Raw genomic sequence first — 15,587 nt, forward strand, 5'->3', positions numbered from 1 at the left:
CATTACTATGGCCATAGTACGTAATGTAAATAATTGTAAATAGTATCAGACCATGGTCCTTTTTGTTTATAAATGTGTATTTGATTTGATTTGTATTTAGTATTTGATTTGCATTTAGTATTTGATTTGTATTTAGTATTTGATTTGTATTTAGTATTTGTTTTGTATTTAGTATTTGATAGCATTTGATTTGTTGAAGTTAGTTATTGCATTTATTGTTTATATTGTTTGATACTGTAATGTAATGTTTATGCCTCAGTTACATTTATTCCACAGTTGTAAGTTTAGCTTCCTGTCCAGGGATTGTACTGCCCGGGACGTGCAGTCCTTGGGAAGGGGGCAGTGTTACGAATTTGGTATTTAAAAAGCTAATGTTAGTTCAATTATAAATTAAATGGTTTTATTTCTCGCGCAGTGCAGCGCGTGACGAATATTAAAAGAAAGCTAAGCCGGAAAAATTAAAAATACAAGAGCGCGTGCGTTGAATTAATAAATATCTCTTTTTGATTTCGAGAAAGTGCTGGAAAATTCTAGCGCGTGATTTTAAAATCTTATAAAAGGAGGAAAACATCTCAGTTTGTAGTGGCTTGCTTAGTTTGTTGTTGTTTAGAAAACTGCTCTTGTTGATTGTAGCGAATTCGCGGATTAGCGTTCTTTAGCTGTTTTGAATTACGTTCTATTGGATATTTGAGTAGTTAAAAGATAACTACTGTGAGATATTGTAATACTGCATGATAATTTGAGAAAATTTAAGCATTTTTGTTGTGATAATAATAAATTTTTTGTTCATTTTTCATCGGACTTGTGCATTCATTTCATAACGAACCCGTACGCACGCAACAGTATTGTAGTGTTCACAGTCTGTGTACTACATACGCTTCCTGTTAATATAAGGCCAATCTTCCACGTTTATTAGTTTAAAGTTAAATTAGAGTTTAGTTTTATTTTTATACTTTTACGTTAGACCCCAAGTAGCGGGTCAGTGTATTCCGAAGTACGGAAGTTATTGTATATAGAGAAAAATAAAGGGTTTTGTATACCCTTCATGTGTATCCTGTCTACTTACCACAATTAGTGAACATAGCTTTAGTAAGCTCTCTGTTCCGAGTCAGGTCCTTGTATGTTCCCGAAGAAGGTAAGAAGGAACATTGACCCTGATAGTGGCACCCAACGAAGAAGAATAAACATGGCCGAGTTTCAAGAAGAACCTGTGCTGCCTGCAGAAACGGCTCAGAATCCAGAAATGCCAGCTGCCGCCCTGGAAGGATTTGGTTACATCGTCCAGACCATGCGCGCTTCGATGAAACCAGAAGCATCATTTAATGGAAACTCACTGGTAACCAGTTTTTTGGAAAAATTGGATGACCACTTCATGCTCTACCCCGTGCACGAGTTTCAAAAAGTTACCTTAGCTACCAGCGCTTTGAGGGGCCAAGCGCTTAACTGGTTCAAATGTATAGGCAGAAGTCTCTTGGGTCAAGCAGGAAGTCCCACCTATACTTACGAAAATTTCAAGACTGCCCTACTAAGAGCCTTCCCTGTTGTAAGGGATCGTGCGAAATTAGAAACGGAACTTTTCAGTATATATCAACAAAGAACCGAAAACCTCTCGAGCTTTATTTTAAGAAAAATTCACGTTTTCAAGCTCTTGTATGGAAACCGTCCGGATCCTGAAATAATTCAAGTGATTTTGACGAGGTTACTGCCCCAAGTGCAAGACTTTATTGAATTAAGAAATCCGACTACACTGGAAAAGTTATTTGACCTAGCAATCCAGTTTGAAAGTAGAAGAACGGCGGACGTCGAAAGAAGACGCCAATATCAACAGCGAAACCAATTTGGTACGCCAAGACTACAGCAAACTCAAGCACACGGCTACGGAGAAAAAGCGAATCAATGGGGAAGGAAACCCGAGCATTCAAAAACAGCCGGCGAACGTCGACAGTTCAATAGCAACCCAGGAAAAAAGTCTCAAGGCCAGTGGAAAAAGAAGGAAAGCACGGAAAGGAAAAATAATTTAAACTAAAACGGATTTCTGCTGACGAGAGGGTGTGGAAATCCGAAGGCCACAAAAACCCCTCTTCCTACAAGTTAAATACAGTAGTGGTGAAAAATTTGACTCTTCCGTAGAGTGAAGTCTTGGTGAATAATATCCCAGCCACCGCACTCCTGGATACAGGCGCGCAGTGTTCCTGTGTGGCAGAAGACTTTTTTAGGAAGTATTTTCGCGAATACCGCATATATAATGCGGATAATACGACAGTGTTAGCGGCGCAAGGAGAAAAATGTAAGTGCGTAGGTAAAGTACCTTTGTATATCCGTATCAAGGACGAACAAGTAAAGGTGATGTTTTTTATAGTAAAGAATCTGCAAGCACATTTAATTTTAGGAATAGATTTTCTTTCAGAAGCACAAGCTACGCTGGATTTTAATAAAGCGTCCCTTAAGCTGACAATGAAACCAGTTCGTACAGAAAACGCTGAACCGGCGATGTTAAAACTTGACCACCTCCCTAATGACAAGCAAGGAAGAATCCGACAAGTGTTAAGTGAATTTGCTTCGTTATTTAGTGATATTCCAGGATTTACTCAGGTTACTAACCATAGTATTGACACCGGAGATGTAATGCCATTCGTCAAAAACCATACCGGTATGATAAGAATAAGGAAAAAATTATAGAATGGCATATTACCGATATGCTACGTAAAAAGATCATAACGCCCATCTCAAGTAGTTATGCTAGCCCGGTGGTTTTATGTAAGAAAAATAATGACTATCCTTTGACGCATCCAAAAAGATGGAGATTCGCTATTGATTACCGTAAATTAAACTCCATAACTAAATATCCGGTATATCCGTTACCGATTATAGAAGAAATTCTAAGGAACATAAAATCAACCAAATTTATGACGACTTTAGACTTAACGACTGGTTATTATCAAATAGGGGTGAGGCCTGAGGACGTGCCTAAGACTGCTTTTATAACCAAGTCTGGGACTTATGCATTTTTGCGTATGCCGTTTGGCCTTTCAGGGGCCCCGGCAACATTTCAGCGATGCATGGACATTGTGTTAAGACCTGTTCTTGGAAAGTCCACATTTATCTATATAGACGATATCATTATTACTAGTGATAATCTCGACCAACATGTACAGGATTTAAGACAGGTGTTTTCTTTATTAAATGAGGCCGGTCTAAAAGTTAATGTCGAAAAGTGCAAATTTTCAGCCCCTGAATTAAAATATTTAGGTTACAAAATATCGCAAAAAGGGATCGAGACAGATGAATCAAAAATAATCGCTGTACAAAAGTATCCGACTCCAAACACGGCAAAGAAGCTCTCTTCTTTTCTAGGACTTTGTTCATATTATAGGTCCTTTATAAAAGATTTTGCGGCTATCGCTGAGCCATTGTTAAAATTAAAAAGGAAAAAGGCAAGATTCTCGTGGACGGCCGAAGCCAATAGTGCTTTCGAAAAATTAAAACAAGCATTAACGCAAGCCCCTGTGTTGAAATTTCCTGAAAAGGATGAAAATTTAGAAATTTCAGCGGATGCTTCGGATTATGCGGTAGGAGCGGTACTTTCGCAAAATCAGCAGCCAGTAGCATTTTTTAGCCGAACTTTAAATCAAACACAAAGAAACTATTCCGCGACCGAGAGAGAGGCACTTGCAGTTCTGTTAGCAGTGCAAAAGTTCCGAGTCTATTTTGGAAAGGCGCCGATAACAGTATATTCTGATCATGCGGCGGTAACTAGATTGTACTCTGGAAAAAATTTATCCCCAAGGTTAATAAGATGGGCACTCAAGCTGCAAGAATATAATCTGGTAATCAAGCATACCCCCGGAAAGGAAAATATCGTAGCAGATGCCCTGTCACGAATTAAATTAGACGAACAGGGTAATACCGTAAAAGTTGCAATGCTGACAGCGTGTACAATAAATTCCCGAGAAACTGTAATAACCGAACTGGGTAAGGATCCTGAGTTTGGAAGTATTTATGAGTATTTGAAGGATCCTGAAAATTTTAGCCACCAAGATATTGTGGCGATAAGAAATAGGGCGGCCCATTACGAACTAATAGATGGTCTATTATTTTATACAAAAACTACGAATTCCAACAACGAATTTCGACCTGTTATCCCAGCTAGTCTTAGATTAAATATCCTGCAAGAGCTCCATGACAGCCCTTTAGCTTCTCATGCTGGTATTCGAAAAACTACTCAACGCGTACGCGAGGCAGTCTACTTTCCTGAACTGCAAAAGTTAACAAGGGCGTATGTCCAGTCCTGCCCAACATGTCAAGCCGTTAATTATATTAATTTCCGCCCGGCCGGGTTTCTAAATAGTATTAAATCCGAATTTCCAAATGAAATAATCGGCATCGATTTATTGGGCCCTTTCCCAAAAAGTCAGTTAAACAAAAGTCGCTATCTCCTTGTTATAGTTGATCATTTTAGTAAATGGACCGAAATTGTTCCCTTAAAACGAGCCTCCGCGAAATTAGTTACCGATTTTATTTTAAATAAATATATTTTAAAATACGGGGCGCCCCTAAAAGTTATATCGGATAATGGTCCTCAATTTGTAAGTAATATATTTGAAGACATGTGCCAAAAACTGGGCATACGTCATTTAAAAATGGTCCCGTATCGGCCGCAATCAAATATAGCGGAACGGGTCAACAGAAATATAGTGAAAATTATCCGTAGTTATGTTAAAAATTTTCATAAAAGCTGGGATAACTATGTCAATGAATTTGCTTTCGCCCTTAGGACCGCAAAACATGATACAACGGGAAAAACTCCTGCTGAGTTATTTCTAGGCAGAAAGATTATAACACCGTTAGATAAACTATTTTATGTGCAACAAAGAACCCCAGAATTTAAAATGGGTGATATAGAAAAACTAATAAAAGAAGCAAAAAAGAATACAGAAGTAGCACAAAGAAAACAAAAATTGTATTATGACTTGAAACGACGGGGAGTAACTTATAAAGTAGGGGATGAAGTACTAAAAATTAAGCATTCACTTTCTTCAGCACCAGAAGATAAAACTGCCAAATTTTTCCCACGCTTTGAAGGACCATATGTTATAGAAAAAATAACTCACGCTGTTGTAGTATTAAAGGCAAGAAATGGTGAAACCTGTTCCGCAAACATTGACCAGATAAAACCATTCTATGACCGTAATAAAATGCAAATCTTTTCAGATCTTTTGCAGGATCCGGTACGGCAGACACCGCAGGTACAAGTTCCAGAGGTGGGAAAACGACAAGTACAAGGGCAAGCCAATAAGAGGCAAGAGCAAGTGAAAAGAAAATTGCCCCGCGGAAAAATTGAAGGTAGCAAGAAAAAGAAGCCGTTCCACCGTCCAGAAAAGAGAGTTCACGAACACCCCCAGAATGAAGAAGGGAGAAGGACGACGTATGTGAAGAGAACCAGGAGAAATGACGGCAACTATAACCCGGCTCTAAAACGGAAGATCGACTCATCCGACAGGACTCTCCGCAGTAAATGTAGCCGAACTGCGGAAGGGCCATCAGCGGCGGAGGAAAAGTTACAAGGAAAATTTGAACGGCCAACAACGAGGTCCAAGCAGGAACACGACAGAAGTTTCCCGGTTCCGCCAAGACCAGCTGCCATCAAACGGCCAAGACCACAAGCAGAGGAGAAAAAGAAGGTATTCAAGGGTGGCCGAACTGGTGAAAAAAGGAAGCTTCTAGAGGAAAGCACTGAAGGGCGAGCCCGTACAAGAAGGAGGATAAATCACACAACTATCTGCAATACCTTTAAAGACTGGTCCCAGAAAAGGATGTCCGAATATCACAAAGATAAGTAAAATTTTATGTTACTTTGCAAACTTAAGTTAATCTTTCATTCTTACTGCAAGTGGCAGATTTCAAGAAGTATTACCTCATGCGAGGTCTACCTTTATCGCCAAAAGGGCGAGAAATGAGTTGTTACCGATTTTAGTATTATGTTTTTAAATTACTCGCGGGTAAAACTAAAGTTGATGTATAATAGCGTTGTGTAGAGACTTAAATATTGTAAAATTTATTGTATAAATTTCATTTAAAACATTCTAGCAGGAAAGAAGTTTAGTATGAAAGACTTTTTGAAATGTATTATTTCAATGTAGAAAGAATTGGCACTTGCTTTGAAAAGAATAGAAGTTAACAATGTACTACTAATGTATGTTTTCAAATGTGTAAAATTAACGGCATGTTGATATGTTCTTATATACAATGTGAACTGTTATTTTAAATGTTAAGAAATACCGTGATATGGTAAAAGTGAATGTTAAAATTTTTTTATTCGTGTGACTGTAAAAAGACTAAAGCATGGCGAATATGTGTTAAAGGTTGAATGATGTAGTTAGGCTCTCTGACGCTACACTTTAGAGTTAGCCACTTTTAGAATAGTACCTCAGGGTTTAGAGTTGAAATTAGGGTGTGTTAAGAGGTCTTGTTATGTTGAATTTTAACACGTTAGTGTTTTGATTGTAGGAGGAAGTGTGGAACACGTAGACAGAAACACATTCGTGTTTGGTGTTCTTTTACAACACATGTCAGAGAGCACGGGGAGAGATAATTAAAATAGTCATGAATGAAATAAGAATGTTAAGAGAAGTATAATTGTATATGTTACTTGCCATTTCATTGTGTAACATTTCATTAAACTAGTTTTCCTTCCAGATCTCTGGAAGGAACCAGAATTGAATAAAAGCTCCTGTTTAGATGCAGTACAGATGAAAAAAAATTGTTGTATATCCTGGGAGCTGCTATTGTAAAAAAAAACAAATTTCTTTCTTTTAAATTTCTAGTTTCTAGCAAAGTATGTTTGTAAAAGATTGGCCTCGCGTTAGAGTCTAGAGCTAAAAGTTTTCAACAAGGTCATTTTAGACCTCAGTTTCAAACTGTTTAACTCTGGCGGGAAGTATGTAAGGATCTTAAGTTTTACTAACGTTTATTTTTATTTTAAATCTTTACTATCACTTCTTATTTTCTACTTCCGGCCAGAATTATAAGCGTTAAAGTTTTTATGCAAAGTTTGTCTGGCGAACGCCAAGTATTTAAGTTGTGGCTTTTTGCCAAGCGAGAGAGAGGAAGCAGTGAGTAGAAGCAGGCCGCTTACCTTAGAAGTTTTACGCAGTTGCTGGTTGCCTTCCAGGCCAGAAGTTTTAATCCTCTTGATAAATTTTAAACGTATTGTAGTGTTCACAGTTCTCTGTACTACATACGGCTTCCTGTTAATATAAGGCCAATCTTCCACGTTTATTAGTTTAAAGTTAAATTAGAGTTTAGTTTTATTTTTATACTTTTACGTTAGACCCCAAGTAGCGGGTCAGTGTATTCCGAAGTACGGAAGTTATTGTATATAGAGAAAAATAAAGGGTTTTGTATACCCTTCATGTGTATCCTGTCTACTTACCACAATTAGTGAACATAGCTTTAGTAAGCTCTCTGTTCCGAGTCAGGTCCTTGTATGTTCCCGAAGAAGGTAAGAAGGAACATTGACCCTGATAAGTTTAATTTTCAGTAATCGCACTGCAGCACAGGAGTTGCTATCTTCAAAAATTGATTACTGAATTAGGGCAGAGTTCATCAGACATATATTTATTTCTTGTATTCAAATTAAGTATATGTAGATGTACATCACTTAATGGCTATCACTGTTTACAAGCAAGTGTATACAGTATGGTGGAGAAAATGTTCACAAAAAGTTAGCAGCTGCACAGAAAATATACAGGAATGTTTAGAGAACAAGCATATCAGGCCACATGAGTACTAGAACAAATTCAGAAAAGAAAAGATTTTCATTTTCTGCAACAGTAGGGCAAAAGAAACGATGCTATCTTTAATAATTAGTGGCAGTGCAGCACAGGAGACTATCTTCAAAAAATGACTGCTGAATTATGGCAGAGTTTATCAGACTTGTTTTGCTTTCTATAGAGGCAGTGACTTTATGGAGGTTTTCTTTACAGACATGTGGTTATTCAGAAGTTACTGATGATTGAAACCGAAAAACATCATTGCAGGTATTGTTTACATAGCGAAGTATAACATATGGCACAGGAAATTAGCAGCTATGAATCAAAGCACACAAGAATACTTAGAAACAGAAGTGGATTCGGAAACGAGAGACTTTAATTTGCTGCAATAGCAGTGCAGCACAGAAGATGTAATCTTCAAAAATTGATTACTGAATTGTCAGAATTCATCAGGCTTATTTTTCTACAGAAGCAGTGACTTTGTGGAGGTTTTCCTTGGAGAAATGGACTTATATTGGAGTTACACATGATTCAAACCAAAATACTTCTTTACCGCAATTATTTAAGTTCAGAGGTATAACATGTTGTGCAGAAAATATTCTCAACAAGTTATCAGCTATGGATCAAAGCACACAAGAATACTTAGAAACAGAAGTGCATGAGGAAACATTCAGAAAAGAGATGACTTTAATTTTTTTCCAATGTTAGTGCAACACAGGTGATGCTATTTTAAAAAATTATTTACTGAATTATGGCAGAGGTCATCAAACTTATTTTCTTTTTCACAGAAACTGTGACTTTATGGAAGTCTTCTTTGCATAAATGTAGTTTTACCAAAGTTACTGATGATTAAAACCAAAATATATGATTGCACGCATTATTTACACTGCAAAATATAACATGTGGTGCAGAAAATGTTCACAACAAGTTAGCAGCTATAAATGAAAGCACACAGGAATATTTAGAATGAGAAGTGGATGATGAAACATTCAGAAAAGAGATGCAATGGCAGTGCAGCACAGGAGATTCTAGCTTCAAGTATTGATTATAGAATTATGGCAGAATTGATCAGACGTATCTATTACTGAAAGCAGAGACTTTTTGAACATATTTGTTTAGAGAAATGGGGTAATATTCTAATTAGGTATGGATTTAATCATAATGCTTTGTTGCAGGCATAGTTTTTATTCAGACGTAGAAAATGTTACGGTGTGCTGGCTTGGCTTGTTACTGATTACAAATCAAAAATAATTTTTGGTTTCCTGATTCTTTTCTCTCCTGTATTCTTTCTAGGAGATGAAATAATTTTATCTGCTTCTGAAATTTCAATTTCTCTTTTTTCTTGTGTTTGTTTTACAGAAGCAGTGGCCTGTTTTTGTTTCTCATTCTGTGCTCTAGCATCAACAATATACTTCGGTTCTCTAAGAGACATTTTTCTTGGTACTCTTGGATCAACAAGCTCAGGAAGAATACAATTCACGTAAAATTTTTCGAGTTTTGGAACTAAACTGATCCAGAAAGTTTTGTCTTCGGGTATTCTTAATGTGATTGCATCTTCTCTGCACCATATATATAAATCACACCAATTCCTCTCTGTTATGGCTAACTGCCCTTGAATTTGAAAATAATATTTGTGGCTTTTCGGTAAATAAAGATTATTATCAGCATCCATCCGAAGACCAACAGAATTAGGCTTGCTGAAAAAGTCTGACAAGTCTGCTGAGAATCTGGCTGTATAAGGACATTTTATTTCAAGTAATCCATCTTCGTCTATCAATCCATCTGGCGAAGTACAAAGAAAGGGATATTTAGGATCAATAAAAAGGCCACAACGTCTGATGTTTTTTCCCATGTGCTTTTCCTTGTATTGATTTAAGGCTACTGCTTCGTTAGCCAAGCCATACTTTAATGCTTTAGTTGAAACGTTATCATTATATATGATACGTTTCACTAAAGCAGCACTGAGTGTTGTTGGACGCCTATCAGCAACATCTTTGAAAAAGGATGATGATATTCTTCTTGATCTTTCGTGACGCCATCTTTCAGATGATGACTGTCCACGTGTTACGGCCTCAAGAGAATCTTTTTTTGGAACTTCAATCGATATAAAAAAATTTTTAGCTGCCAATTCATATGCTTCGTCTGATAGGTCTGGTTTCTCAGGAAAATCACCATAAGAAATATCCCCACCTTGCTGAATATGTCCTGCTTTCCTCATATTTCTCTTTTTCTTCTCAGTGTCAAAAAGTCTACGTCTCTCAAGACGTTTTACATGGCGCTTATTTCTGGAAGCTAAGAATTTCAAAGTTGGAGTCCTGGGGCTACTTCCTGTTACAGCTTTTTGTGCATTTTTTTGCCACTGCTGTGCTGGATTTTGATAAGCCATGACAGCAATACTCGCACGCCTGTTCATGCCACCAGCTTTGGAAAAATCAACTCTTTTTCCACCAGATGTTTTACACAGTTGACTCATGAAGCTTTCAGCAGGATTATTTGTGGCATTCCAAATAAGAGTACTGCTACACGATATCAGTACTCTTCCCACTTTTGCTTCAATAGCTTGCAACATACCCGAGGAAAAAATTTCATTGTATGTGCTGTCCAACTCTGCACCTTTCTTTGCACAAAAAGCACTACAAGCATCATGCTTGCCAAATACATGATGTGGCCCATTTCTCAAGTCAGATACTAATGCATCAATAGCTTCTTGTGTGTGTTGATAATGGCTATAGGTAAAGCATGAGCTTTTATAGCTACTCTAGCACCTCTGACTAACAGTGGCATTTTAATTTTCAGCAATTTCTTTAGCCCCGGGGAAGCGCGCAGTATTTTGCTGAAGTTTCTCAAGAGCTCTGCGATATCTTCGAACAGCATGGTTAGCACATTCTACTTTGATCACCCGTCCTCCATATGAAACGCTTTCTTTCACTTTGGCCATTGTGTCATCATCTCCATCTCCAACAAGTCGAGTACAACGTATTTTGTGAACACACTGGAGATAATTCAGACCTTCCACAATGGCACTGCTTTCCATACCTGTAGAAGGCCCATTCCAATTTTGTCAACAAAGGTGCACTTTATTTGGCATCTTGCCATCTTCAATAGCACTGCATATAAGGCACACTTTGTTGCGAATTCCAACAAGCAAAATTTTCTGGGTGACCATGCCTATAATAACACAGATATGCCACTTGAAGCATTGTAACCATGCCCATAGCTTCTTTTACACCAACCTCCATCAACAATGACAGTTATACAGTGATAACCATCATTATCTTTATCATTGCGAAGTTCTGCCTGCCTTTTCTCCTCTTCTATAGCAGCACACATAGCTTCCTGTGCACATCCCTGTATTATTTTACCAGTAGTTCGCTCACAAGAAGCAAAGGTCGAGTTGCTCATATACGGAATTTCCATGATGCTAAACTTTTCCTCCTCTTGTGAAAATCCACTGCCAGTAGATAACGCACCTAATACTGCAAGCTGATTTAGGCTGCTTTTCTCCATATCAGAACAAATTGTTGCCATTTCCCCACATAAAATTTTATCACATACATAGTTATATGTAGTGACAAGACCACGTCTGTCAAAAATAAATGATCCTCCAAATTTACAATTTAGGGAATGTTGCTCTAATGTCCTAGCCTGCACTATCACAGAAGACATATTGCAAATTGTTCTGCCAGATGGTAATGGATTTGCCTTTCGTCGATCTTCCCTTTCGATAATTAAAGGTGAATCAGGACACAGAAATTCATCATTAAGGTTCTCCTGAAGAGGCTCAGACTCCAAGCTAAAATATATATATATATATATATATATATTTGGCTTATTTGATGACAGCAAAGCACTTGATCTTCCTAAGAGGAGGGATGCTTTCATGGAGGACATTCTAAGGGAAATGGCTCATATACACATTATACATGGGGAAAACCATGAAAACGCCCATGCAGGCAGCGCATTCGCAATTAGGTTTAGAAAAATTTAGGCAACAGATAGCAAATAAATTAACAATAATAATACACTGGATTACCAGTATATATTACTACAAGAAGATGAGTCATCTTCATAACTGCTGCTTCCATGTTCGCAGTGTCATTTGCTTGTGCAATATTAGTCAGTACTTTGTGTGCCGGAGGTTTCACATGAAGGGCCTCTACACCTGAGTATAAAATGTTCGTGTTCCAGTAAACACTGAATTCAGAGGGGCAAGAATAACTCTTTCATGGTGGATAACTCAGTTACCAAATGGCTTTCTAAGGCTCTATTCAAGCCGTTGTATAAATGTCATAATTCCCAACTAACAACGCTTCGTAGTCAGACCTTGCTATGTCACAAAAACTAGTTTGGGCATTAAGCTTGAAGTTTTCAACTTTGTGCCGACTTGATATAAGAGTCGGCCAATCAGAGCATATACATAAAACCTATTGAGAGAGAAAGCTGTAGACACATACATGCATGCACAAATTTAGCTTCTCTAATTGGCTATGGCTTAGACCCTCTCTCGCAGGTGTGAATGGAACTCCCACATTTTGTGCCTTATGATTATGCGTCTATGACATTTATACCATCATGTGAACGGAACCTTAGGATGGCATACTAAGAAGATGCACTGTCTTGTGGGGATAAGCAATTTATACTCCTAAGACTAAAAAAAAAAAAAAACTTGGAAAGAAAAGATCACGACTTAAATTTGTTGTCTAATTGCTCTAATTTGAGGCACATTACGAGAGGAAAGCAAAGGTAGTAATCAGAATTATTTAAAAAATTTTATCCTTATATTTTTCTTAAAAATTCTGTAAAATAATAAAATTTTTGGCTTTCCTCAAATAAATATATATGGAAAAAATAATAGCCACATAATCACAGATTTCATTTTGTTATATTTTATTAACAAAATTTAAATTATTAAAAATCTCTTTCATGAAGGGAACATAAAACATCATGAAAACAATGAAAAAGAAGCAATATTTAAAAAAGATAGTAGGCTTATTGATGAGGCTCCCATCAAAAGAATCAAACCCCAAAATATTTTCATTTGCTTCAGTGTCCCGTCTGAAAATTTCACTGATTTCAATGAATATATTTTTAAAAAAATCTTTTATTTTCAAGTTCTTTCATGCAAAACGTCCAAATTTGGTACAAATCAAATTCATCCCCCTCTTTTTGATAGCTACAATATTATATTTAACAGTTTTAATAGCTATCAGTATGTAAACAACATAATGTAACACCATAAAAGAAAAACATAAATGATGACATTTTAATTTTGGCATAGAGAAATACACATTTACCCCAAAAGAGAGCTTGTATTTCTACCTTCTACGTCAGAGTCAATAACTGAAATGTCCAGATCAGAACTGAGAAGAAAAGAACCATAATTAGTTTAATTAAGATACAATAACACACCGACCAAGTATTAATTTGAGAGTCAAGCAACAAAAATCAGCATCATATTTTGAAATATTCACTATTTGAAAATATAACGCTGATTTTGGTTGCTTGACTTCTAAATTAATACATAATTAGTTAACCATAATTAAGTAACTGTAATATCATGCACAGCTAATATCTATTTTAAAAATAAACCAACTTACCTCAGGAAAGCCTGGTTTGTCTTAGGAACATTAGCTGTAACTTCTAGCGTAGAAAAGTCAAATTTTTCACTTCCGGACCTAAGAATGAAAGAAATAAACTGCTATAACTTAATTAAAAAAAAAAAGAACAAAAAAAAAAAAAAACATGAATAAATAAATAACACATAACAAATTTAAGCATTAAGCTATGTATGACTACCACCCATCTCAGACAGTGCGACAGATATTGCTGTATACTGTTTCGCCATACCCTGTGTAGCTATTATATCATGCTGTATAACCACAGTTTAGAAAAATTACAAAATGTGTTATTTATATCTATCTAAAATGGTACATTACTACATGATTTGTAAGAATAAATTAGAGGGCTCTGCGAATGAAATTCCTTCCAATTAAAAAATGTAGGAATAAAGAAAATGCAGGAATTGCAAATGCAGAAATGAAAAAGGGATTATATTTTTTGTACAGAATCCAGATGACATATTTTTCAACATTTTAGAAATTTCAATATTAATTTTAGGGGCATAAAATATTAGGCCCCTAAAAGCAGAATGTCTTTTTACATGTTCAGATAATCTTCCTATGAGAAGAATTCCTTTAAAAAGTACACATCTGAACCACAATTAAAAAACATGTACAAGAACAGAGCTGAGGACTTCTGTTTGCAGAAAGTCTGTCACATAACATATGAAAAGTTTCTTATTGGTAGATTTTTGATCAGACAGATATTTTATTGTTATACAGAGAAAGCATTCACTCCCTTTATACTGGATATAATTCAATTTCGACAATGGCAAAATGGCTAAGCAAGCCTGAGCGTATTGGTCCCATTCTTGGCACTAGTTTGGTTTACGCTCAAAATACACAGCAGATATTTTCTAATTACCTGCATCCCAATATCAATTCAATTCAGCTTTTGGTGGAATTTACCATTTGTGACATATTTTTCAAAAACTACACTTCACAACATGCATACATGACAAATACACAGAACCATAAATAAACAAGCAATAATATATATTTATATATAAATTTTACTAAATGATCATAAAATGTTCCAACGCTAAAAGAAAGTTTTAACATCCAAGTAAATGAATAAAAAAAAGCAAGTTGAACAGCGAGCACATGAATAAATGTGCATACACCTGTAAAAATATACCATAGGTAACTGACAAAGCATTTCGTAGCAAACATATGACTATAAAATTTCCAATAATACATGTAATGATGGTGAATTCAATTTAGATCGCAAGAACATGCTCATACTTTTGAAAAGATTCAATTATTTCAGCAATTCCTTGTGAATTGGAATTGACCCTTTCAATATTTCCCAACAATTTAGTGTGAATGGAGGAATAAATTGTTATAACAGAATTGAACAATTATTAACATCCCCTCATACACACACATATAAAAAAAAAAAAAAAAAAAACTTTGTAAAAAAATCATTCGGGCAATGATTCTCCTTTGACACAGATGCAGTTGTATCAATAATTTCTGACCTTCAATAAAAAAAATACGCATATTTTACTTCGGAATTAACTTACTACGAAATCATAAACATGGGGTAGTCGATATAAAGAATAAATTATTTCTCACCTTTCGAAAACATCCGCTTGTTCGGAATCTTCCACATCTCGGGAATTTAATTTCATATTTTTTTCTTGAGCTCGACGTTTACGCTGAATTCTGGATCTTTTATTAAAACCAGGATGTTTTTTCGGTCGTCCTTGATATTTTCGCATATTTTTTGCAAACTGACCACAGTACAAATAAATGTAAACAAAACGAGTGCGGAATAGCAATGCAATAGGGTTGCCGTAAACGTCATTCTGCTGACAGCTGACAATGTTTAGTGAAAACTGTGTATAAAGGAATATATGAAACGCTTCTAAATATTATTTAGAAAAAAATATGGGCACAGCTTTAGTATTAGTCCTTTTTGGCGAGAAATTTGTTTGGCGACATTTTGGAGCGATAAATGAAAAATTATAATAACCTTGGTAACCCTAAATACTGAGCTTCCAACATGCCGCCATTTCTGTCCACGTAACTTGAACGAATTTGATAGGTATCAGAGCTTTGATGGCAGGAGGGATAAATTGTGTGTTTTTCTTAAAGTTACTTTTGTGGTAGGAAAGCACAACATGTAAAATATTTTTTAAAGAGCCAAATTTTTGATACTTAAAACTGGTGCTTTTGATATTACATCACATGA

At 36.0% G+C, this 15,587-nt stretch overlaps 1 protein-coding gene across 1 annotated transcript in view; it reads right to left on the reverse strand.

The window, feature by feature from the left end:
- LOC146996860 (uncharacterized) overlaps positions 1 to 15,276 on the reverse strand; it is a 28,241-nt gene extending 12,965 nt beyond the window's left edge. The window contains exons 1-4 of the mRNA XM_085817917.1: positions 14,969 to 15,276; positions 14,803 to 14,871; positions 13,370 to 13,447; positions 13,067 to 13,132 (exon numbers count right to left, since the gene is read on the reverse strand). Of these exons, the coding sequence (XP_085674043.1) occupies positions 13,067 to 13,132; positions 13,370 to 13,447; positions 14,803 to 14,871; positions 14,969 to 15,114 (359 nt within the window). The 5' untranslated portion in view covers positions 15,115 to 15,276. The remainder of the gene's footprint in view (positions 1 to 13,066; positions 13,133 to 13,369; positions 13,448 to 14,802; positions 14,872 to 14,968) is intronic.
- Positions 15,277 to 15,587: the final 311 nt, after the last annotated feature.

The sequence above is a fragment of the Stegodyphus dumicola genome, chromosome 6, assembly GCF_044657685.1.
Source record: "Stegodyphus dumicola isolate Sdum_Otavi_A_Nest chromosome 6, ASM4465768v1".
Taxonomy (NCBI): Eukaryota; Metazoa; Arthropoda; class Arachnida; order Araneae; family Eresidae; genus Stegodyphus; species Stegodyphus dumicola.